At 34.4% G+C, this 25,929-nt stretch overlaps 1 protein-coding gene across 7 annotated transcripts in view; it reads right to left on the reverse strand.

Moving 5' to 3' along the window:
- The window catches only part of FAM135A (family with sequence similarity 135 member A), a 131,153-nt gene that overhangs the window by 36,933 nt on the left and 68,291 nt on the right, over positions 1–25,929 (reverse strand). For all 7 annotated transcript variants that reach the window (XM_059400174.1, XM_059400170.1, XM_059400168.1 and 4 more), the window contains one exon: positions 22,217–22,372. In XM_059400174.1, the coding sequence (XP_059256157.1) occupies positions 22,217–22,372 (156 nt within the window). The remainder of the gene's footprint in view (positions 1–22,216; positions 22,373–25,929) is intronic.

A 25,929-nucleotide genomic window follows, 5' to 3' on the forward strand; every position in this document is an offset into this window, starting at 1 on the left:
AACCTTAAAAACATAAACCTAAAACATTCCCATAAAAACAGACAAATAGATTAAAAATTAATATAACTTAGAATATTTTAATGGAGGATCTAATATCTAGACTTTTTAAAAAAGACTTATTTACTTATTTTGGAGAGCACACGAGCTGGGGGGAGGAGCAGAGGGAGAGAGAATCTGAAGAAGACTCTCTGCTAAGTGCAGAATCCAACTCGGGCTTATCTCAAAATCCACAAGATCACAACCTGAGCCAAAATCAATAGTCAGGCACTTAACCAACTGTGCCTAAGTGCCCCTTTAGACATTTTTTGTTTTAAATATTTTATTTATTTATTTGACAGAGAGAAATCATAAGTAGATGGAGAGGCAGGCAGAGAGAGAGGGAAGCAGGCTCTCTGCTGAGCAGAGAGCCCGATGCGGGACTCAATCCCAGGACTCTGAGATCATGACCTGAGCTGAAGGCAGCGGCTTAACCCACTGAGCCATCCAGGCGCCCGCCTTTAGACATTTTTAATAGCATGGAATACCAGGGTATTAAGCCCTTGATCACATAAATAAAATGCATAATGATAAGTCATTTTGAAAAGGCTAAATTAGGTTTGGTATACTCTATTTCAGATGGTAGGGGACCATGAAGCACATTGGAAAGTTTAAGATGGTAAAACATAATTTAAGGGAAGAGTTAATCCTTTAGGAGCACGTATCAGATAATAACAAAATGCACTTTGGGATAAACTTATTTCCTGAAAAAAATGGGTATGTTCTCTCTCTTTATATATATACATATTTATATATTTATATTTATATATATGTATATATTAATATATTTATATATATACACACATATATAAAATCTATAATGCATTGTGCTTATATCAATAATTACAGTAACATTGGAAGTCTGCCCAAACCTTGCAAAACAGGAAGTAAAAAGTATCAAATTAAATATTATAAATAAACAATATGTTTTCAGAAAGTAGTTCTACTTTATTAAGAAAAATATAGCTTAATCTATTAAGGTTCACATATAAACAATGCATACATATTATACTGAAGGAATACCAGATCAAGAAGTTTCATAGATGAGTACCTCTTTGTAAAAATGCAAACTTCATAATGTTTTGTGTAAATAACTCATTATTGTAAAGAGATCTTTGAGTAGGAAATGATGGCTATGCAATCTATTTCAAACTCTTTCCCTCTTCTAGAGCATAAAAAGCAGTGATACAGTTGAAAATAACATTTTATGATCTTAAAATCTCAATAAAAGCTAAGAACAATTCCATGACCCTCTAGACTTGAGGTCTAGACTAGTTGCTGCAAATTAGATTCTAGGGTCCCACTAAACCCTTTAGCAGTTCTAAAGTACAAATATAAAAAAGATGCTCCTTCCACTGGCAGATGCAACCTGACTCCAGTGAAGACAAACCATATTTCAATTACCACTCTTCCTAGAAGAATGCTAGGAACAGCATACGTAACAGCCTAACCCTGTTAATTACTTGGAGAACTTAAAAAAAAAAGAATTACCCATACCTGGGCCTCATTCAGCACCAGTAATTTTTAAAGTTCCTCAGATGATTTTAATGTACAATCATGGCTGAAAACCACTATTTTAACTTCTACCACAACAGAGGAATTGGTAATAGATTTGTCTTCCTGAAAACTATAAAACTGGACAAAATGCATTGAACAAATGTTTCAAGAATCAAAGAACGTGCATTAGAAATGCAAAGAAGCAGGAAAGTATAACTTACAATAATGAGATAAAAGCAATCTATAGAAATGGACTCCAAGATAATTCAGATGTCAGAATTAGCAGGCATATACTTCCTTTTTAAAAAATAATTAATAGACTTATTTTTTTGGAGCATTGATGAACCAATATTGACAGTTATTATTAACTAAAATCCATAGTTTACATTATTAAGATTCACTCTTGGTGGTACACACCGTATGGTCTTTAACAAATGTATAATGGTATGTGTCCATCATCACAAACCATCGAGAATAGTTTCTTATCCCTAAATATCTCTTATGCTCTACCTATTTGTTCTTCTCTAAATCCCCCTGAACCTCTGGCAACCACTGATCTTTTCAATGTCTCCGTAGTTTTTCCTTTTCCAGAACGTCATACGGTTGGAATCAGATAGTAGTAGGCAGACCTTTAGATTGGGTCTTTCACTTAGCAATATACTTTCAAGTTCCTCTTTCACTTTCTGTGGTTTGTCCATTTCTTTTTATTGCTGAATAATATTCCACTGTATGGATATACAATTTTTTTAATCCATTCATCTGATGAAGGACATGATGGTTCCTTCCAAATTTTAACAATTATGGAAAAAGCTGCCAAAAATACTGTGTGTAGGTTTTTGTGCAGACATGTTTTCAACTCATCCGAGTAAATGCCAAAGAGCATTATAGTTGGATTATACTGTAAGAATATGTTTAGATTTATATGAAACTGCCAAATTGTCTTTTGAACTAGTTGTACCATTTTGCATTCCTACCAGCAACAAATGAGAGCTCCAGTTGCTCTACATCTTCCCTAATATTTGGTGTTGTCAGTGTTTCAACTTTCATCCATTCTTATAGGTATGTAGTGTTATTTCATTGTTCTAATTTGAAACTCTCTAATAATGAATGGTAAGTTGCGTATTTCCCTTCCCCCATGTGGAAGGCTAAAGAAGACTGGAGTTGGATTCCCAGGTCAGTTGGGCTCTGGAAAGATAGTTTCTGTTGAGACAAGTCTTTCTAAGGACAGAATGCTCTGGATGTATTTTAAAACAGCTACCTCTCTCACTCCCATACCCTCCTGCATGGGAGAAGGGATTTTCTCTAATCTTCACCACGAGAACCTGATTCAGTTCCCAGAGGTAAAACTCAAAAAGTGTCAAGTTCCTCTAGGACTGAGCCCCCTTGAAGTTACACTTAAAGCTTGTTCATACTGAACCACCAGAAATTCATCAAATGTAATTTAAGTTTTTCTACCCCAGTACTGACTCCAGGGGCCATTTCTGCTTGTGGGTTGGTCTCTGCTCTGGTCAGATATGATTCTCTGTAACTGGTTATCTAACTCCAATTTGAGGGGCAGGAGTTTGCCCTGTGACTTCAGTTCTTTAAAAGATCTAGTAAGATGTGCTGATACCCAGTTTGTTCAGCTTTTTTCTCGTTGTTAGGGTGGAAGTGATTATGTCTAAGCCTCTTATATGCCAAATTATAAACAAGAAGGCCAGGCAAGTAGTTTTAAGTCATGATTGTAATTGCCCAATGAGTGAAAGAAGTAGGTTGTAATGAATGAAGAGGTACGGAGCCTCAGCAGAAAAATGGAACTACTAAAAAAAAATTTAGAAGTAAAAATATATTTGAAATGAAAAATTTACTAGGTGAGATTAAGAGCTGATTAGACACTACAGAAAAGACTGAATTCAAAACTAGAATCATGAAAATATTCAATCTGAAAAGCACAGATTAAAAAAACAAAATAATTTGAAATCATATAATACAAGTGAAATTAGAGTACCAGAAGGAGAGGAGTGGAGAAGACTGGGGCAGAAAAAAATAATATCTGAAGATATGATGGCTAAACATTTTTGTAAAAATTAGGAAGAAAAAATAAACATGCAGATCCAAGAATCTCAATGAATCCCAAGCAAGAATAAATTCAAAGAAAACTACAACAAAACACATCAGAGTCAAAATTCAAAGAAAACTGCAACAAAACACATAAGAGTCAAACAGACACAAACAGAGTCAAAACACAGTATCTTTGAAAACCAAAGATAAAGAAAAAATCATTACAATAACTGCAGGGGAAAAATAACATAAATGACAACTGACTTGTCATCAGATACTATGGAGGCCAGAAGATAATGGTCTATTTTTAAGTACTAAAACAGAGGGGAGGGGAAACAACAATACAGAATATTGGCTGAACAACCCATTAATAAACCTGACCTAATTTAATTTAGATCTGTGGAATACGACACCTAATAAATTTTGCAAGGTCATAGAGGTATACAGTTAATATGCAAAAATCAATTGCACTTCTATATCCTAGCAACAACTGTTTGGAAAATGAAATAAAAAGATCATTTATAATAGCATCAGATAATATAAGAAACTTATGAATAAATTTAAGACACTGAAAACTACAAAACACTTCCAAGAGACATCACAGAAGAAGATATCACCTAAATAGGGAACTATAACATGTCCACAACATATGATGAAAGAGAAAATTCTCTCTACATTGATCTATAGATTATGCAATCATGCAATGTAAACTAAAATCCAAAGAAGACTTTTTAAAATAAAAACTTACCAGTGGATTTTAAATTTACATAGAAATACAAGGGATCTGGAGGAGACAAAACAATCTCAAAAAGAAAAAAAAAATTGGAGAATGTACAACTAATTACCTGACTGATGAAAGACTTACTACAATAACACAATCAAGTTAGGGGGATATTAATGGAAAGATATATAAGAAATCAATGAAAGAGAAAAGAAGGCCAAGAAATAGATTCAATTCATTAGTCAACTGATCTTCAACCTCCAATTTCCCCCTTTGTTCTGCATCTTTTAAGATTATATGGTATGTATTTCTACATCCTGTCTTGTGATGTATCACACTGATTGATTTATGAATATTGAACCATCCCTGATCTCTGCAGTAAATCCCAGGGATAGCAGTGAGTGATACTGTTAATGCATTGTTAAATCTGGTTTGCTAATATTTTGTTGAAGATTTTTACACTTGTGTTCTTCAGGTGTAGTTTTCTTTTTTGTAGTGTTTTTGTTTGATTTCAGTATCAGGGTAATTCTGGCCTCATAGAATGAGTCTGCAAGCTCTTTTATTTTCTGGAATCATCTGAGAATGGGCAGTAATTCTGCTTTAGATGCTTGGTAGAATTCACCTGGGAAGGTCTGGTCCTAGACTTTGGTTTGTTGGTAATTTTTTGATTACTGATTCAATGTTGTTTCTAGCAGTGGACCTGTTCAAATTTTCTATTTCTTCCTGATTCAGATTTGGAAGACTGTTTAAGTTTATAAGAATTTACCCATTTCTTCTAGGTTGTCCAATTTGTTGGTATATAACTTTTCATAGCTTTGTTATTACCCTTGTATTTCTGTGGCATCAGTTGTTATTTCTCCTCTTTTACTTCTGATTTTATTTCCTTGAATCTTCTCTTTTTTTTTTTTTTTTTGAGTCTGGCTAAAGGTTTATCAATTTTGTCTATTTTTTCAAAGAACCAGCTCTAGATTTCATTGATTTTTTCAATTGCCTTTTAATTTCAACTTCATTTATTTTCATTCTAATTATTACATCTCTCCTCTATTATCTTTGGACTTCCTTTACTAGACCTTTAGGTGTAAGGTTAGAGTGTAAAATTGCACCAAGAAGAATAAAATAGCTAGGAATAAATTTAACCCAGAGGTGAGAGACCTGTATTCTGAAAACTCTAGGACACTGATGAAAGAAAATGAGGATGACACAAATGGAAAACTATCCCATGCTCATGGCTGAGAAGAATTAATATTATTAAAATGTCCATACTACCAAAGGCAATGTACAGATTCAATGCAATCCCTATCAAAATACCAATAGTTTTTTCCCATAGAATTTAAACAAATAACCCTAAAATTCGTATGGAACCACAACAGATCCTGAATAGCCAAAGCAACCTTGAGAAAGAAAAAAGTTACAGACATCACAACCCCAGATTTCAAGATACACTTCAAAGTTATATTAACTATATAGCACTGGTATAAAAACAGACACACAGATCAACAAGAGAGGATAGAGACCTCAAAAATAAACCCATGCCTATATAGCCAAGAATATACACCTGGACAGCTACATTCAGAAAGATAAAACTGGGCTGTTTGCTTACAACAGATACAAAGATAAAATAAAGTCCTAACTGTGAGAACTGAGTATGAAACTCCTAGAAGAAAATATAGGTAATACTCTCTTGGACATTGGCTTTAGCAACATATTTATGGGTATGTCTCCTTGGCAAGGGAAACAAAAGCAAAATTAAACTTTTGGGACTACATCAAACTAAAAAACTTTTGCACAGTAAAGGAAACCATCAATAAAACAAAAAGGTAACCTACTAAACAGAAGAAGATATTTGCAAATAATATATCTGATGGGGTGGGGGAGCCACTGACTTTAGCTCAGGTCATGATCCCAGGGTTCTGGGACGGAGCCTGGCATGAGGCTCCCTGCTCAGTGGGAGTCTGCTTCTCCTTCTTCCCCTGCCCCTCCCTCTGTTCGTTCCCTCTCTTAAGTAAATAAATAAATAAAATCTTAAAAAAAAAAGAAGAAAATATTTGAAAATAATATATCTGATAAGTCTAATTTCCAGAATATATAAAGAACTCCTGCAACCGAATAACAAAAAGACAACCAATTAAAAAATGGGTAAAGGAGTTTGAATACACTTCTTTGAATACACATTTTGAAAAGAAGTTTAAAAATGGCCAACAAGCACACAAAAAGATGCTCAACATCATTAGTCATAGTGAAATGCTAGTCAAAACCACAACTAAGCACCACTTTGCAACCTAGTAGGTTGGCCGTAATAATAACAAAATAATAGAAAGTAAATATTTGTGAGGATGTGAAGAAATTGGAACCATTGAACACTCCCAGTAGGAATATAAAATGGTGTAAGTGCTTATGGAAATCAGTCTGGAGGATCCTCAAAAAGTTAAACATAGAATTACCATACAACTCAGAAATTCTACTCTTAGGTATGCACCCAAAGAAATGAGAACAAGAATTCAAACAAGTACTTGTCCAGTAATGTTCACAGAAGCACTCATCATAATAGTCAAAGGGTGGAAAGAACCCAATGGCCATCCATTTCGGTTGGCATTCAAACCCAACAAGGAATGAAAGACTGATACATGCTACAACATGGATGAATGATGTGAAAGAAACCAAATACAAAAAGTCATGTGTTGTATGATTATCTTTATATGAAACATCCAGATTCGGTAAATCAGACTAGTGTTTGCTAGGGAATGGGTGGCAGAAGGGGAGGAAATGGGGAGTGACTCTTCAGTGGGTGTGGGGTTTCCTTTTGGGGTGATAAAACTGGACTGGAACTAGGCAGAGGTGATGGTTGCACAACACTGTGGATGTAGTAAATTGTACATGTGAAATAGTTAATTCATGTTATGTAAATTTTATGTAAAAAACAAAACAAAACCAGGGGGCGCCTGAGTGGCTCAGTCAGTTAAGTGTCCAGACTCCTGATTTCAGCTCTGGTCATAATCTTGGGGTCACGGGATCAGATCAAGCACTGTGTCGGGCTCTGTGCTGGGTGTAGTGCCTACTTAGAATTCTTTTGATCCCTTTCTCTCTCTGCCCCTCCCCGATATGCTCTCTAAATTTAGAAAAAAATAATTAGAGGACTGTACAGAGATCAATGAAAAATGAAGATTTCTCTAATTCTGACTATATAGTTTGAAACATTATTTTATGAAGCCTTATAAAGTAAAACATTTTCATTTTACAGTCCAAGGAAAGGTTCATTAAATGGAAGAGTTTAAATGAGCAGTACCATAGAATATTAAGTAATCAAACAGCAAAAACACCATATCAACTTGGATTTCTTTGCTTTAGATTAGGACTACAGATATTAGTACATGGTGAGTAAAGCCATATGTTTACATGTTCTGTTTTCTCACAAGATTACTAACCTTCCTAAGCTTAACTACAAAATTAGTTTTCTCCTTAATCAAGGACTTCCATTCCATTTCTGTACCTCCATAAGACCTATTTCATTCATCCAAAAATATATAAAACAAGGGTAAATCCTTCTTTGATGCTTTGGAATACTATTTGATAGGGTTGCATGAGACATAATTACATAGAAAAATTATTCGCTGCATACCTAACATTCAGATGTAACTAGGCGTCCTTTATTTTTGTTGTATCTGGCAATTCTACCCCACAGGACACTGAAATACAAATAATTTTTTTAGTATAAGTATTTCCCAAACACTGCATAGGATATATTTATACTGAAAATTATTTGTTTACCTATATTAAAATTTAATCAGGTACTCTGTATTTTATCTGGCAACCCAAGGTATTTGGCAAGACAGAACTAAGTATTTATTCAAGCTGTCCCTGAAAGAATGCCTGCTATTTTGTCCTATTCCATCAGCCCTAACAAGACTTGTTCAGGGCAGAATACAAGTCTGTGATGCTAAGACAAAGCACAAAGCACAAAACCTGTCTCTCCAAGTCTAAAAAGGGCATATGTTCATCTTAACATTGGACTTATAATTCTAGGCACAAGCTACCATACATTAAATATGGCATCTCTGCAGTACACTGGGAAGCAGTGTAACAGAAGAGGCATTTTTGAAAAGTACTAAAATAAAGATCAGTAAAATTGTTGAGGACAGTGAAAATGAGTTCTCCTTAAGACACTGGCAAAAGACAATTCTTCAAGGTCTCTTACATTTTTGCAAGTTCTGTGAGCAGAATCAATGACTGTCCTCATTCTTTTCAAGGATCTCTGTATTGAGAACAGCCTGGGAAGGTAGAGACACCTCTTCCTTAGAAGCAAAGGGTAGGTTTGCTTACAGTCTTGGTAGATAAAGACGTGCACTGGAACAAAGATGGCATGTCCACGTCCATTACAAAGTATCTGGGACCCTTAATCACAAAGTTTTTTCTCCTGCAATGCAATACACTAGTGTGAACCTGGCTTTCTTTATGTTGGGGTGTGGAAACCGGGGCTTAAGAAAGAAGTGCAAATGATAACACTAAGGTTACTGGAGTTGCTGCAACAAAGTCCTTTGTCTCTGATCTCGTATCTTCTGCTAGCATTAATCATTCTGTGGAGGTTATCTTATTTGCTTTTAAGTTCTTCACAGATCTCAGGTCCTTTACAGTTCTTGACACATAAAAATTTCATTTTAATTTCAACTTATTTTTGCTTTTTATAAGTTATCTCACTTGATAATCCATATTTCAGTTTGAAGTGACAAAGATATCTTTCACTTATAATAAATACTTTATTCTTTTTTTCCAGCTATATCAAGAGATAACTGATAGAAAACATTGTGTAAGTTTGAGGTGTACAGTGTTGATTTGATAGACTTACATATTGCAAGATGATTACCACCTCTGCATTAGCTAATACCTCCACTGTGTCACATAATTACCATTTCTTTCTTGTGGTGAGAACCACTAAGATTTACTCTCTTAGTAACTTCCAAGTACAGAGTACAGTACTGTTAACTAAAATACCACGCTATATATTAGATCCCCAGAAATTATTTATCTTATAACTGAAAGTGTGTACCCTTTGAACGATAGCTCCCAATTTCACACCACCCTTCCTTCCACCTCTGGTAATCACCATTCTAATCACTCTTTCCATGAATTCAGTTTTTTAAGAATCTATATATAAGTGGTATCATACAGTATTTGTTTCTGTCTGACTTGTTTCCCTTAGCATAATGCCCCCAAGGTCCATCTGTGTTGTTGCAAATGGCAGGATGTCCTTTCTAATAGCTGAATAATATTCCATTGTATATACTGGTTTCCCTCAATATCCAATAACAAAGAAATCCTAATGAAACCTTTCTTAAGCTGAAATGGCATAAAGCGAAACAGCAATGATCATTTTATAAAACCAAAACTTTTTGTTATTTCTTTTGGTCAGTGAAAGCAGGTAACCAATGTAGGTCTTTCATAAAGGCATAGCGGCATTAAAGCAAACTTTCAGATATCAGGGGAAACCTGTATATAGAAGATCTTCTTTATCCAGTCATTCATTGATGGACACTTAGGTTATTTCCATTTCTTGGCTATTGGGAATAATGCTGCAATAAACATGGGAGCACAGATATCTCTTTGAGATCCCATTTTCTTTTCCTGGAAGTGATACCGCTAGATCAAAGGGTAGTCCTATTTTAAGAAACTTCCATACTGTTTGCCATACTGGCTGCACCAATTTACATGCATACCAAAAGTGCACACGGATTCTGTTTTTTCCACATCCTTGCCAACACTTGTTATCTCTTGACTTTTTAGTAACACTCATTCTAACAAGTTTGAGGTGATAACTAATTTTGATTTTGATTTGCACTTTCTGGATGATTACTGACATTGTGCATCTTTTCATATATCTACTGGTTTTTTTTATGTGTCTGCATAAATAGATATTTAGCTCTTCTATACATTTTTTAATCAGATTTTTTTCTACTGAGTTGCATGAATTCTTTATATATTTTAAATATTAACCCTTTATCAGATATATGACTTGGCAGTATTTTCTCCCATCCATTAGGTTGCCATTTCATATTGGTGATGGTCTCCTTTGCTTTGCAGAAGCTTTTTAATTTGATGTAGTTCCACTTGTTTATGTTTGCCTCTGCTTTTGGTGTCAAATCCAAAATAACATTACCAAAACTAATGTCACCAGAGAGCTTTTCCCGTATGTTTTCCTCTAGGGGTTTTATGATTTCAGGTCTTATGTTATTAAGTTGTTAATTCATTTTGAGCTAATTTTTGTGAGCAGTTTAAGATAGGGGTCCAATTTCATTCTTTTGCATGTAGTTATCTCGTTTTCCCAATACCACTTATTGAAGAGACCACCCTTTCTCCATTGAGTATTCTTTGCTCTCTTGTCAAATGTTAGTTGGCCATATATGCAAGGGTTTATTTCTGGACTTTTGTTTCCATTGTCTATTTTTATGCCAGTACCATAGTTTTCATTACTATGGCTTTGTTGTGTAGTTTGAAAACAGGAAATACGATGCCTTCAGCTTTGCTCTTCTTTCACAGTATTGCTTCGGTTATTTGGGATCCTTTGTGGTTCCATATAAATTTGAGAACTGTGTTTCTTATATTTCTGTGAAAAATACTATTGGAATTTCAATAGGGATTGAACTGAAACTATAGATGGCTTTAGATAGTATGGATATTTAACAATATTAATTCTTCTGATCAATGAACATGGGCTATCTTTCCATGTGTTTGTGTCTTTGGTTTCTTTCATCAAAGTCTTGTCATTTTCAGTAAAAGCTCTTATAGCTCCTTGCTTAAATTTAGTCCCAAGTAGTTTTTTTTTTTTTTTTTTATTTGATGCTATTTTGAATGGGACTGTTCTCTTTATTTCTTTTTTTAGGTATTTCATTGTTAGTGTACAGAATCCCAACTATGTTTTATATATGGATATTACATCCCACAACTTCACTGAAACTGATTAATTCCAACATTTTTTTGATGGAGTGGTAAGCATTTTCTTTTTAAATATGTAAGATCATATCACCTGCAATCAGAGACATTTTACACCTTCCTTTCTGATTTGGATGCCTTTTATTGTCTCATTGCTCTGTTTAGGACTTCCAGTACTTTGTTGAATACAAATGATAAGAATGGGAACCCTTGTCCTATTTGTGATATTAAAGCAAAACCTTTCAACTTTTCACCATTCAGTATGAGGCTAGCTGTGGGTTGTCATGTTATTATTATATTGGGGTATATTCCTTCTATACCCAATGTGTTGAGAGTTTTTATCATGAAAGGATATTGTATTTTGTCAAATGCTTTTTCTGCATTAATGTGATGATATGATTTTAGCCTTTCATTCTATTAATGTGGTGTATCACTTTTATTGATTTGAGTATATCAAGCCATCCTGATCCCAGGGATAAGTCCCATGTGATTATGGTGTATGATCCTTTTAATCCACTATTAAATTTAGTTTGCTAATATTTTGTTAAGAATTTGTGCATGTTGGGGCACCTGGGTGGCTCAGATGGTTAAGCATCTGCCTTTGGCTCAGGTCTTGATCTCCAGGTCCTGGGATCGAGTCCCACATTGGGCTCCCAGCTCAGTGGGGAGTCTGCTGCTCCCTCTGCCTTACCCCCTGCTTGTGCTCTGTTTCTCTTTCTCTCTATATAATGAATAAATAAGATCTTATTTAAAAAAGAATTTTTGCATGTTTAATTTTCTATATTCATCAGGGATATTGGACTGTAGTTTATTTCTCTTGTATTCTCTTTATCTGGCTTTGTTATCAGAATAATGCTGGCATTGTAAAATGAGTTTGGAAGTGTTCCTTTTTGATTTTTTGGTGAGAAAGATTAGCTTTAATTCATTTACATATTTGGTAGAATTCACCAGTAAAGCCACCTTTTCCTATACTTCTCTTTGCTGAATAATTATTGGTTATTGATTTAATCTCTTTACTCATTATTTGTTCAGATGTTTCTATTTCTTCATGATTTAGTTTTGGTAGGTTTATGTTTCTAGGAATTTATCCATTTCTTCTAGGTTATCCAATTTATTGATTTATAATTTTTCATGTTAGTCTCTCATGATCCTTTGTATTTGTGTGGTTTTAAGTTGTACTGTCTCCTCTTTCATTTCATATTTTAATTATTTGCATCTTTTTTTTTCTCAGTCTAGCTAAAGGTGTTGATTTTATTCTGTCAATAAAACCAGTTCTTTTGTTTTGTTGATTTTTCCTATTATTTTTCTTATTTTAATACTTATTCATCTAATATTTGTTATTTTCTTCTTTCTGTTAACTTTGGGTTTAGTTTGTTCCTTTTCTAGTTCCTTGATGTGAAAAATTAAGTTAGTTATTTGAGATTTTGACCCACTGGTTATTCAGGAGTATTGTTTAACTTCCACATATTTGTGATTTTCTCAGATTTCCTTCTGTAATTGATGTCTAGTTTTATACTATTATGGTTGAGAAAGATACTTGGTATGATTTCAATCTTTTTAAATTTGCTAAGACTTACTTTTTTGACCTATCATATGATCTATCCTGAAGAATGTTCTGTGTACACCTGAGAAAAACATGTGTTCTGTTGTTGTTGAGGTATCTTACATACATTTGTTAGATCCATTTGGTCTGATTATGGTTCAAGTCCAATCCAATGTTTCCTCATTGATTTTCTACCTGGATGATCTATCCATTATCGAAAGTGAGGTACTGAGGTCTCCTACTATAGCTGTATTGCTTTCTATTTCTCCCTTCAGATCTGTTAGTATTTACTTAGTATATATAGGTGCTCCGATGCTGGGTCCATATATACTTTAAATGGTTAGATCTTCTTCATGAACTCACCCCTTTGTCATTATATAATGGCCTTGTTTCCTGTTACTTTTGGCTTAAAGTCTATTTGGTGTGATTTAGGTATAGCTTTCCTTAACAAAAAAACAAAAAACAGCAACAAGAAAGTGTAGCTATCTTTACTCTTCTGAGGTTTCTGTTTACATCGAATCTTTTCCCATCACTTCACTTTGTTCCCACGTAGGTCCTCAAAGCTGAAGTGAGTCTCTTGTAGGCAGCATATAGTTGGTTTTATTTTATTTATTTATTTATTTATATCCATTCAGACATTCTCTGACTTCTAGAGAATTCAATCCATTTACATTTACAGTGAATGCTGATATGTAAGGATTTACTAAAGCCATCTTATTAGTTACTTTCTGGCTGTTTTATAGTTCTCTTCTTCCTCTCTTGCTGTCTTCCTTTGTGAACTGATGATTTTCAACAGTGCTATGCTTTGCATCTCTTCTCTATCTTTTTTGATCTACTGTAGTTTTCTGCTTCGTGGTTATCATAAGGCTTACATAAAACATCTTGTAGATTAATATAGATGTAATAGTTTATTTTACACTGATAATTTAATTTCAATCTCATTAAAAAACTCTATCCTTTTATTCTTCCTTTTGTTTCTGATGTCATAATGTACCAGTTTTAATAATGTGTATTCATTAACAAATTATTGTAGCTGTAGTTATTTTTAATATGCTTGTCTTTTAACCTTTACATTAGGATTAAGGGATTAACATACCATATTACCATACTAGAGTATTGTGAATTTGATTATACACTTACTTTACTGGCATGTTATATATTTTCATGATTTTTATGTTGTAACTAGTACCCTATCATTTAACTTTGCAAATTCTTTTTAGTATTTTATTTATTTGACAGAGTGATAGAGCGAGCAAAAGTAGGCAGAGTGGCAGGCAGAGGGAGAGGTGAGGAAGAAATAGGCTTTCTGCTGAGCAGGGAACCCGATTCAGGACTTGATCCCAGGGCCCTGGGATTATGACCTGAGCCAATGGCAGACGCTTAACTGACTGAGCAACCCAGGTGCCCAAGTTTGCAAATTCTTTTCTGAATTTCTTGTAAGGCAGGTCTAATAATGATGAATTACTTCAGCTTTTGTCTAGGATTATCCTTATTACTACTTCATTTATGAGAGAGAACTTTGCCAGAAAGAGTATTTTGATTGGCAGATATTTTTTAAGCATTCTGAATCTATCATCGCACTCTCTTCTGCTCTATAAGGTTTTTGCTAACAACCCCACTGATTGTAGGTTACAATCTTCTTTTTCTTGGAACTTTCAAGATTTTTTTTGTCTTTGATTTTTGACAGTTTTATTATACTGTATTTTGGAGAAGATCTCTTTAGGTGGTTTGGTGACCTATAAACTTTATGTACTTGGATATCCAAATGTCTTCCCATGTTTGGGAAACTCTCAGTAATTATTTCTTTAAATAGGCTTTTTTGCCTCTTCTCCCTCTCTTTTGCTTCTGGAACTCCAATTATTAAAAATTATTTCTTTTGATGGTTTCTCATAGATCAGGCATGCTTTCCTCACTCTTTTTCTTTCTTTTTTCTTTGCTCTCCTCTTATTAGAATTTTATGTTCCTATCTTTTATCATAGATTCTTTTTTTCTGTTTGGTCCATTCTGCTGTGACTGTGCTATCTGTTGCATCTGTCATTTTATAAAGTGAATTCTTCAGCTCCGGAATTTGTTTTTGGTTCTTTATGATTTCTCTTTGTTAATCTTCTCATTTTGTGTATTGCTTTCTTGATTTTGTTGAATTGCCTTTCTGTGTTTTCTTGTAGCTCACTGAGTTTCCTTAAAATAGTTATGTTGAATTCTTTATTAGGTAAATCACAGATTTCCATGTTTTTGGGTTTAGTTACTGGAGGATTGTGATCCTTTGGTGATGTCAGTGTTTCATGTCCTTTGGAGTTGGGTTTTTCTTTTTTGGGGGGTGGGCAGAGGGAGAGAAAGAATCTTAAGCAGTCTCCATGACCAGTGTGGAGTCCGATGTGGTGTTCAGTGTCACAATACACATCTGAAATCAAGAATTAGATGTTAACTGACCGAGGGACCAGCGCCCCTTGTGCTCTTTGCAGTTTTGCATTGCTATCTGAACATCTGGAGTAGCAGCCACCTCCTCCAGTATTTACTGTCTTCAGGGCAGAAATACCTCTCTTCAGTCCAGCCAGAATTTCTGAGGCTTTCTCAGACCTTCTATGGATATATTTGCTTCACATTTCTTGCTCCCTCTTGTGGTAGACTTTAGTATTATACTCCTTCTCCCCTTCCTGCCACACACCTGGCTGAGTGCTGACCCCCACCTTTATTTCCCAAATGTGGTGCTACAGCTCCTTTGTGGTCTTCCTGGCCTGCAGCTACAGATCTGCTAAAGCTTGCTCTCACTAATGTCTTCAGCTGTGCACACAGGGAGCCATCTGCAGATTAGAAGGAAGAGTGTGGATGAGGGCATGTGGGATGGTGGAGGTTCTCATGGCCAGTTGGAGGGATTCACAGGTGAAGTTCATAGGCAGACTTTCAATGGAGTCTCTGATGTGGTGAGTACGATGAGTCCCTTTAATGCCTTCTGAGAGTCCCATCTGCCACCTTCCTGTCTATTTCCACCCTGTGCCCCAACCTTGGAGCTCCTGATTTAGTGATCTAGATGGGGTGAAAAGGAAAGATGAGTCTCTTTGGTAATAGCCTGAACAGCTAGACAAGCTGGATACTCACTCATCTGTGCTCCCTTTTCTCTGCAGGAAAAACCACAGGCCAAGAAGGATTCTCGTAGATCAAAGCTGTGCTATCTTGGGTGAAAAGTGATGTATGTAAAGACGAGCTATTCCTTTTGCTAGAACTCGAATGCAACCAAACTTGTACGTTTTTTTTGCTTCAGTGAATGATGGAACTTCTCTGGAAAGCTGAACTTGCACAAAGGCTTCCTCACAACCCTGTGTAATTGCCTAAGTCAGTGCTCCCCAGAAGGTCCCAGACTGTAGCCAAGACGAGCAAGAGCTGGAAAACATGCTACTACAGGGTCCAGTCAAGACCGAAACCTGTCTGCTTATTATCCAGTCCACAGGTGGGTGGGAGGCCTTGGTATATAGTATTGGATCCCACAGCTCTCACGGTCACTTTTGTTCATGGATATATGCTAAATTTTTGTTATTGTGAGTGAGATAAAAACAAGGGACATTTTATAGTGCCATCACTGCCTTTTATCTTTTTATGTAATACGGGGTACTGGGAACCATTCACTTATTAATAGTCTCTATGTTTTAATGTGAACATATATGCCACATGACTACAGAATTCTGTAAGTCTGGATGACTTAATTCTCTAAGAATCAGAAAATCTCACTTTCTGAATCTTGATATCAAATAACATGGTAGAACAAATGTCAAAACAATTAATTACATTGTTCTTTATAAGTAGAGACTTACATTTCCTCTTTTTAGTCCAACTTTTTGCCTATTTGCTTTCAGCGCAGTAAGAGATTCCATATCATATGTTCACTTCTGAGACTTAGATAAATTGTGCTGCTTCTGACTACATTAGACAGCCTACAGACTTTATTATAGCCAACTCCGTCTCAATACAAAGAATGAATGACCTTTGGACTATTTTGGTTGCTGTAGGCATAAGCAGTGTATTCTCAGAATACTGATACACTTTATGAACAAAGTTCCTGTTAACTGCATAAATGGGAAATAAAGGACATAATATACCACCATTTCCACAGTTTTTGTGATATATATGGCAGGGCAGGGCATGATAGGGCAAGGTTTATTATACTTGGTTAAGTAACAACGGGGCACTTTTTTGCCGTGTCTTAATTACCCTTCCTTATTTCTTTTAGGAGTTAAGTGGGCCCTATTTTGTTAATCTAGAATGGGGCAAAAAAAGGAAGTTTCTTGGACAATTTTCAATTTATCTTTGGCATCTGAATTTCCCATAAACTCAATTTTTGTCTTGGCCTTCCTTCTTTGCCCCCTTTTTTCAACATTGTATTTATCAGCTTCTCTCTACTGAGGTTTTACCTTCTGGTTCTTATTCTACCTCAGACAACCCCCTAAAACATCATGCTACAAAGTTGCTTCTGATCCTTGCTATCATTCTCTTCTCTGTTTTGATAGGCAGCAAATCAAGTGGTAAAGAATGCAGGCTATGGAGTCATAGTGCTTGGGTTTGAATCCCATCTCTGTCCCTTACTATCTGGTAACAACAAGTAAGAACAAACTTATAGCCAAAACGGGAGATTTTACCACATTTTTCTCAATAGTTGATAGCACTAGCAGCTGTAAATTCAAAATATGAAAAGTTTGAACAGAATGATTTATAAACGTAACCTAGCAGGCATATTTGGAACACTTAACCCAGCAACATGATGAATATACATTCCTAATATAGGTAAAACAAGTCAAAGAATATTAAAGTACTGAAATCACAGACTGTTTCCTAAGTGCAATGAAGATAAACCAGAAATCAACCATAAAAAGACAACTAGAAAATTAATATATTTAGAAACAAAGAAACACATCCCTGGAAATAAAGAGCACTTTAGTTATTAGCAAGAGACAAAGATATAGTCAGATTACCTCAGCATGTGTGGGATTTTTATAAGGATATAAAGTAAGGACACCCAGGGAGCTGACTCTGTAGACAAATAGCCAGTTCTTACGAAACTGGAATGCTGTTCATTGCCATTTAGTAAATAATAACTACACTAATATCCTAATATCACTCTAGTAACTGTTGTTTCAGAAGCATGCATTTGTTGTTCCCTTTTCTGGTCATTCCTCTCTTCTCATGTTTTCTCTATCTCTGACACTCTCTCTGCTTTGCTTTTAACCCTTTTTACTTTCATCCCTGCCTTATAGTAGTTGGTTTATTCATGGTTTCTACTGTCTCATGGCTTTTGCCTATGACCTTCTTTCTCTCTTGGTTTCTGCCATTGTTTAGTAACTGAGTCTCTTTCTTTTGTGTTCCATGCTTAAGTCATCCAAAAGAAATAATGTGAATACTCCAATTACCATTCTTCTAATAGAAACCACCCAAAATCAGCCGATTATGCAGCCGCTCCTTTGAAAAATTACTAGTCCTCCTCATGTCCATGCTGTAGATGATTACCTCTGGGCTAAGTGTTAACCTCTAATTCAGGATGTCAGAGTTACTTGATACAACACGTATCAAGATACAAACATGTGGTAACTTTTAGACAAGAAATATCACTGGTCCTTTATTTCAGAAGAAGACTGACTGTGGGAAGGCACTCAATTTCTTGGATTTCTAAGGAAGGGAAAAATGACAACTCCTAATATAGGAAAACGTATCTAGTGTATACTACATAATAGTTTTTTTTTTTTTTTTATCAGAGAGAGAGAGGGCGAGAGCAAGCACAGGCAGACAGAATGGCAGGTAGAGGCAGACGGAAAAGCAGGCTCCCTGCCGAGCAAGGGGCCCGATGCAGGACTCGATCCCAGGATGCTGGGATCATGACCTGAGCCGAAGGCAGCTGCTTAACCAACTGAGCCACCCAGGCGTCCCGCCTTCATAATAGTTTTATTTACCTTTATTGCTTTAAATCAAAGATTTCCCAAACAAATTATTATTGGTATGTTGTGAGATTTCCCATTTGGGGCTAGTGTATATAAAGTAGTTCCTATGGAGTCCTGTCATTGACCTACATATTGTTTCTGTTTATATACAGAAAATGGAGGAGATGCATCTATTATTTTAATAAGCCATTTTATATATTAATGAAAAAAACCTAAATAACCCTAAATCAAAGAATAAATTGCTCACAAAAATTAGAAAATATTGAGAATCAAATGATAAAAAGTACAACATATCAAAACTTGTGGAATGTAGCTAAAGCAGTACTTAGGGGGGAGCCTATAAACTTAAATGTGTGTAACAGAAAAGAGGAAATACTACAATTAATAAGCTAACCATCTACTTATAGAAGTTTTAAAAAGAGAGTAAAATAAACCTTTAGAAAGTGAGAGGAAATACTAAAGTCAAAAGCAAACCTAATAAAACAAAATGCACAAGAGAGAATTAACATCAGGTTAGTTCTTTGAAAAAACTAATAAAATGACAAACTTCTGGTGGGACCAATCAAGAAAAAAAGAATGAACACACAAATAACTTATATCAGGAACAAAATGGGAAAATGCTACAGATACTACAGATGTTAAAAATATAAGTGAAGGATATTATAATTATTTGGTGCCAATAAATTAGTAAGTTTAGGACTCCTTCAAAAACATAATTTATCAAAACTGATTGAAAAAGAAATATAGTATTTCCACTAATATTGTTCAGCTGCATTGAACCACAAGGAACATAATACACATCACAGAAATCCAAACTGAACAATGGTCTACAAAACTACTGGCCAATACTCTTCAAGAAAGACAAAGAAAATAGAACTATTCAGACTGAATAAGTTTAAAGAATTTAATGGGTTATGACAACTGAATGCAATGTGTGATCCTGAATTTGATCCTGGAAAAGGGGAAAAGTCACAAAGGACATTATTAAGACAAATGATAAAATTTAAAATGAGTTTTACATTAGGTATCAGAATTGTAACAAAATTAAATTTCACAAAATTGATCACTTTAGTATAGTTAAGCAAGAAAGTACCTTTGTTCTCAGTCAATATACCCTGAAGTATTTATGGATAAAAGAACATGATGCTGGGACGCCTGGGTAGTTCAGTAGGTTAAGCATCTGCCTTCAGCTCAGGTCATGATCTCAAGATCCTGGGATCAAGCCCCACATCAGGCTCTCTGCTCAAAAGAGAGTCTGCTTCTCCCTCTCCCTCCGTTTTCTTTCTCTCTCCCTCAAGTAAATAAAATCTTAAAGAAAAAAAGAACATGATGCCTCCAATTAACAAATGATTTGGGGAAAAAAATACATTACATCTGTATGTGTGTATGTATGTACCTAATTATAAAAGAAGGAATGATTAAAGAAAATATGCCAAAATAGTAACTTTGATACTGGTGAAAAGATTCTGTACTACTTCAGTAATTCCTCTGTAACTTCTCTATTATATTTTATAAGTTTTATGATTTTGGCTTTCATATTTGTTTTCAAGCCACCTGGAATTGAATTTTATATAGTATTTTCCCACATGAACACTTAATTGTCCCAACATCATTTATCTAAAATCCGAACTTTTCCCTGCTGATCTGCATTTATTATGTCCAAGTATGGAGAAGTCTATGTCTGTCCTCTGCTCTGCTCTTCTACCTACACTAACACTAAAATTAAGAATTCTAGTTTATCAAAAGACAGCACAAAGACAGTGAAAAAAGCCAAATTGTGACACAAGAGATTTATTTACAAAAATATAACAAAGGCCAGTATTTAGAATACATAGAAAAGTATTCCAAATCTAGAAGAAAAACAAAGGTAATCCTTTAGACAAATGGTCAAACAATTTTCAGGCACTTCACAAATAAGTAATCTACACAGCCAATAGTCACATAAAATAGTGCTCAATTGCAGAGGTTATCAGAGAGATGCAAATTAAAACCACAATGGTACCAGACCAGCCAGATTTTGAAAATTTGCCAAAATCAAGAGTTTGGGAGTATGTGGAGTAACAAGAGCTCTCATCCAGTGTTGGTGGGAGTGAAAACTGGCACCACTTTGGAAAAGAGTGGGGCATCTGCTAGTAAATAACTGATGTTATGCATATCCTATGGTACAGCAATTTCCCTTACAAGTCAGTCAGAGAAATGGGCATGCCAGGAAATATGCACAAGAATGTTTGTAGTAGTTTGGTTTGTAGTAGCTAGAAGTTAGAAGTAATCCAAATGTCCACCAACAATAGAGTGGATGCGCTAATTGTGGGTATATGCAAATGAAATATACGACACCAACGAAAATAAACAGTCTATAGCTACTGACAAAAACAAATTAATCTCACAAACACAATCTTGAGTGAAAGCAGCAAGATAAAAATAATATACACTGCATGATCTCATTTATATAGAATTCAGTAACATAGGCAGAATAACATAATAGACTAAAACAACTTGTATTATTTAGTATGCATAAATGGATGGTAAAACTAAAAGAGAAGTGATAAACTCATCACAAAAGACAGAATGGTGATTATTTCTCAATGTCAGGGTGGGAACAGACACTGGAAAACACACAGAGGACTTTTGCGCTGTTGACAATTTTCTATTTCCTGATCTGGGCGAGAGTTAAAAGGATATGTGCTTTTAATTAATTGTTAAAATGTGCATGTTTTATGCACTTTTCTGATTTTCATGTTTTATAATTAAGAAAAGAAAAATGAAACAAGAAAACTAGTGTTTTTGAGGACCTGCAAGTAGGTCAGGAAAATTAATGTGTGTACAGAACATTTAAGCAGATAACTGGAAAAGCAGTCAGACATTTAGTATATCAAAGCCTCTTGATAAGTTATACAATAAAATTGTACAGAAATGTCTGCACGAGGTCCATAGTAAGCCTTCAGTAAACATGTATGTCTAGATTATACTCCCCCTGACCTTCTGGGTTTGTAATACACATCCCTAAATGAGGCAAAAGGAGGAAAAACTGGAGAGAAAGATTCTAAAGTTTAAGGTGGCTCTCTTGTTCCTGATTTCTATTCCTAAGGACACCTGGCTATCTGGCTATAATACTGTTCTCGGGTTCCAGGGGCTAGACTGTAACAAAATATTTTTTTGTTTTGGTTACATTTGGATGATTTTTCTTACTGGCAGGGATTGTAACTAAGATAGAGCATGTGCTGGGTGGTTTGGTAGTTTAAGTGGCTGCCTTCAGCTCAGGCCATGATCCCAAGGTTCTGGGATATAGTTATGCATCAGACTCCCTGCTTGGCAGGGAATCTGCTTGTTCCTCTCCCTCTGCCTCTCATCCCTGCTTGTGCTTTCTCTCATTCTGCTCTCTATCTCAAATAAATAAAATATTTAAAAGAAGAAATCAAACAGTAACACAATAGTAAATGTCTCTTTTCCAATTTATCAACATATGGGTAAATATCAGTCTTTTTATTCATAAGAACTTTCTACATCAAAATATTCTAACATCACTTTTTAACTTACCCTCAAAGTATGGTGCTCTTGTGCTAATAAAAGTCTTAGTTCTTCATGTAGCGTTATAACTTCCAGAAACTGTCCCCATAAAGCCATTAGAAGTGAACAAAGTTGTGCAAGATTCATATTTATAAGTTCTGCCAGTTCATCAGGATTTTCTATTTTCTGAAATGACAAGAAAAGAACTTCACTGCTCCTTGAGACTTACCATGTCTAAATATAATGTGTTATTGAGAACATTAATACAAAAGCAAATTTTTAGTTTTAAAAAGAAATGTGTGTGTGTGTATGTGCATGTGCTTGTATGTGTAGAGATCAAGTGACCAATGGCTTTTCCTATGTGATAGTCACTGTAGCAATTTTCAACAACTTAATTGATCTTTCAGTATCTGAGATATCTTGTTACTGAAATAATGTCAAATATAGTTTAAAATTACAAATCAGGATTCTACAGAGCATGATCAACTTCAAACCCTAGAATTCTGGGAATTTTAAACAATGTACAAATCATGATGAAAGTTATAAAATTTTTAGAAGATAATAAAATCTTAAAATAAGATTATTTTTCTCCAATCTGCTAAGTAAAGTACTTAAAAGATCTATAACTCTTCAGAAGGGAGAGAGATACCTTCTAAAGTACTAACTGCTTTTCCTTCACTCTTATTTTCCTAAGGTTCCATATTGCGTATGGTAATTCTCTTAGAGAGTCGTCAAACACTTCTCTTTTCTAACAATTCCATTTACCCACTGTTTACTGAGCACATTTTAAATGCTAAGGCCCACATTCCTATCTAACTCAAAGATTAATATGAGAAGCTCAGTTTAGTAAGGAAAGAAAAGTGGGTAAACAATTTTAATATACTGTTGTGAGTGTTCTAATAGTGGTATTAAATTACTCATTTATTTAAATATTCACCTAAACTGATGATACAAGTTAAAATTAATTATACAATGAAATGTAAAATCTTTTATAAGGCATTTGTATTTCTTGAATAGGTAAGGATTTTTGGACAAAGAATAATAAAAGACGATAAATCGGAATGATTCCTCTCTTTTGGACAAGAGGACAAGCTTTTTGTTAATTCACTGAGGCAGCAGTGTTCAGGCAGATAATATCTTGCTAGAAAAATTTGCCTTCAATTACTAGTAATACTAGGAAATCTACCGTTAAGTATATAGATAGATGCTGATTTCATTTCCCCATCCTAAAGAAGGCAGAAGTAGTCTATTCAGGTTAAGGTTGAAAGCCATACCATCTATATAGTAATGACTGCTAAATCTTTCTATCTGCATCACATCTCTCCAGGGCTCTAGACCCATCACCTACTAGATGACTATATTTGGATGTGAAAAGGAAGGTATTCTAGTTCAGTATATCCTAAAGAGTACTAATTATATCTTTACCCTTCCTTTCTTAAAAAAAAAAAACAACAACAAAAAACTCAAAATGTTGCTTATGACATATGATAGATCCTTACTCAGTTTATTTTTACATCATTTTGAAGCCTGCAATTCTGCAGGCTTTTCTTCTTCCCCCTGCAAACTGAGCTTCTACTTATATATATTAACTCAGAGAGGACATAAAACAAAAATTCAGCAAAATTAGTAAGAAGGAAAGGGATGATGTCTTTTTACTCTCGTGACTTTGGTTACCAGTACACAGTAGTCACTAAATATTTAGTAAATGAATAAATGAATGGATGAATAAGGAATTACAGGCTTCAGATAAGGAAAAAGACCCCCAAATTTATGGACAAACTCAGAAAATGTTGAAAAATTCCAGAATTCTGGAATGGAAGCTAACAGACTCAACATGTAATAAATATTGAATCATCAATGTACAATAAACCTACAGATGTATTTTGCCCCAGGAAATAGTTTATAGATGTATTAGGAATGAAACTAACAAGTTTTTCACATCTCTTTTAAGAACATAGAGAAGATTAAAGTGCTCTCTAAAATAAATGGAAGCATGCAGCCTTCTTCCAAGAACAGTTTCAACGGAGTTTAGAAAAAGACTTGAATAAGCACTTGACAGTAACTAGAGAGTGTTGTATAAGGCAAGCAGTGCTATTCTTAGTATAAATCTACACACAAGTAGAAATAATTCTTAGTTCGCCATAGGTTGAATAATGTAAACAACTTTTTTTAATCCCCCGAGAGCAAGGCTGTCTAGATACCTTGCAATTATTAATTTTACTTTTCAGAAATCATGGGACCAAGCTCTGAGAGGACTTCAGTACTTTCATTATTAAGAAAGCATCCTTCCAAACATAAATAAATTACTCCTCGAGTTTACATAAATCTTTATAATATGTCTCAAAATATAAATAATAATATTTTTATGTCAAAAGGAAATTAGGATTAAGTTTGACAAGCTGTTTTATATGTATAAAGGCAGGAATAATAAGATCTTACAATGGTAAAGTATTTTCCCAAGTAACATTCATTATCTTGTCTTGCATGGACATGCACTTTTTCATAGCAGTCACTAATCTTGATTACAAAATATTGCTTACTTAAATAGACTAGGAAAATAGATAAAGAAGAAAATTACGTTCATTTTAGTGTAGAGCCTTTCATTTTTTCACTTATAAACACAAACTCTAGAATCATAAACTATTATGCCATTTTCGTTGAGTGAGGATTTTCCTCTATCGTCAATCATTTACTGAAAGCACATTTTTAAGGTTATGTAACTTTTTTAGATTGCAAGTATCCCATAATTCATTTAACCATTCTCTTATCATTGGTATTTACTTAGGCTAATATTCTTATATTATAAATTATAATGTATATGAGTCTGATTGTTCATTTGATACTGACTGAGAAGTAATACTCTGTCTTTGGATATATACTGCCAAATCAGTTTCTGAAAAAGATCTCCAAGGTGAGAGATCTATGAGAGATATAAAAGAATCTCTATCTTACCACAGCTCAACAAGCATTACATTATTAGAAAATCACAGCCGATCTGACAGTTTAGAAAAGATATGAGAACATTTAAAATTTTGTTTGATAATTAGTGAAAGTGAGTATGTTTCATTTATTAGCCTATTTTGTAAATGGGTATCCTATGCAAACTTGAAAAATGGGAAGTATCAGGTTTTCCTATTGATTTGTAAGAATTCTTCAAGTATTAAATTTTTTACCTAGTCTATCTGCTGCCAAAATTTACCCTAAGTTGTTGATGTTAAACTATATGATGTCCATCTATATACTGAAATTTAAATATGCGTACCTAAAAAATTTATTAGTAATACATGAATACACATATTTTTAAAATTTAACATAGACGGATATAGAGCAAAGAATAAAAATTTCCCTTTATAATCCCATCCTTCATGCAACTCTTTTCTGTATTATTAAGTTTAGAATACATATACACATGTGTAATATATACGTATCTTATGTGTATATATTACATATATCTCCTTTTAAATATTTAATATGCAATCATATACACACGATCAAATTCATACACAGCTTTTAGCTTTTGAAACATATATAAAATCATATTCATATTTTTCTCCAATCATTTTAATTAATATATCCTGAAGAGCTTTTCAGCGTGAAATTGGTACCTGGCATCATGGATCAATAAATATTTCTTGAATTAGATAATCCATGTCAGTATACAGAAATTTGCCTAATTCTCCTAAAAGGCTACATGGGAATTTACAGTAATAATGCAATTCTTTATATTCATGTTTATGCAAATG

This window comes from Mustela nigripes, chromosome 5 (genome assembly GCF_022355385.1).
Source record: "Mustela nigripes isolate SB6536 chromosome 5, MUSNIG.SB6536, whole genome shotgun sequence".
Classification (NCBI taxonomy): domain Eukaryota; kingdom Metazoa; phylum Chordata; class Mammalia; order Carnivora; family Mustelidae; genus Mustela; species Mustela nigripes.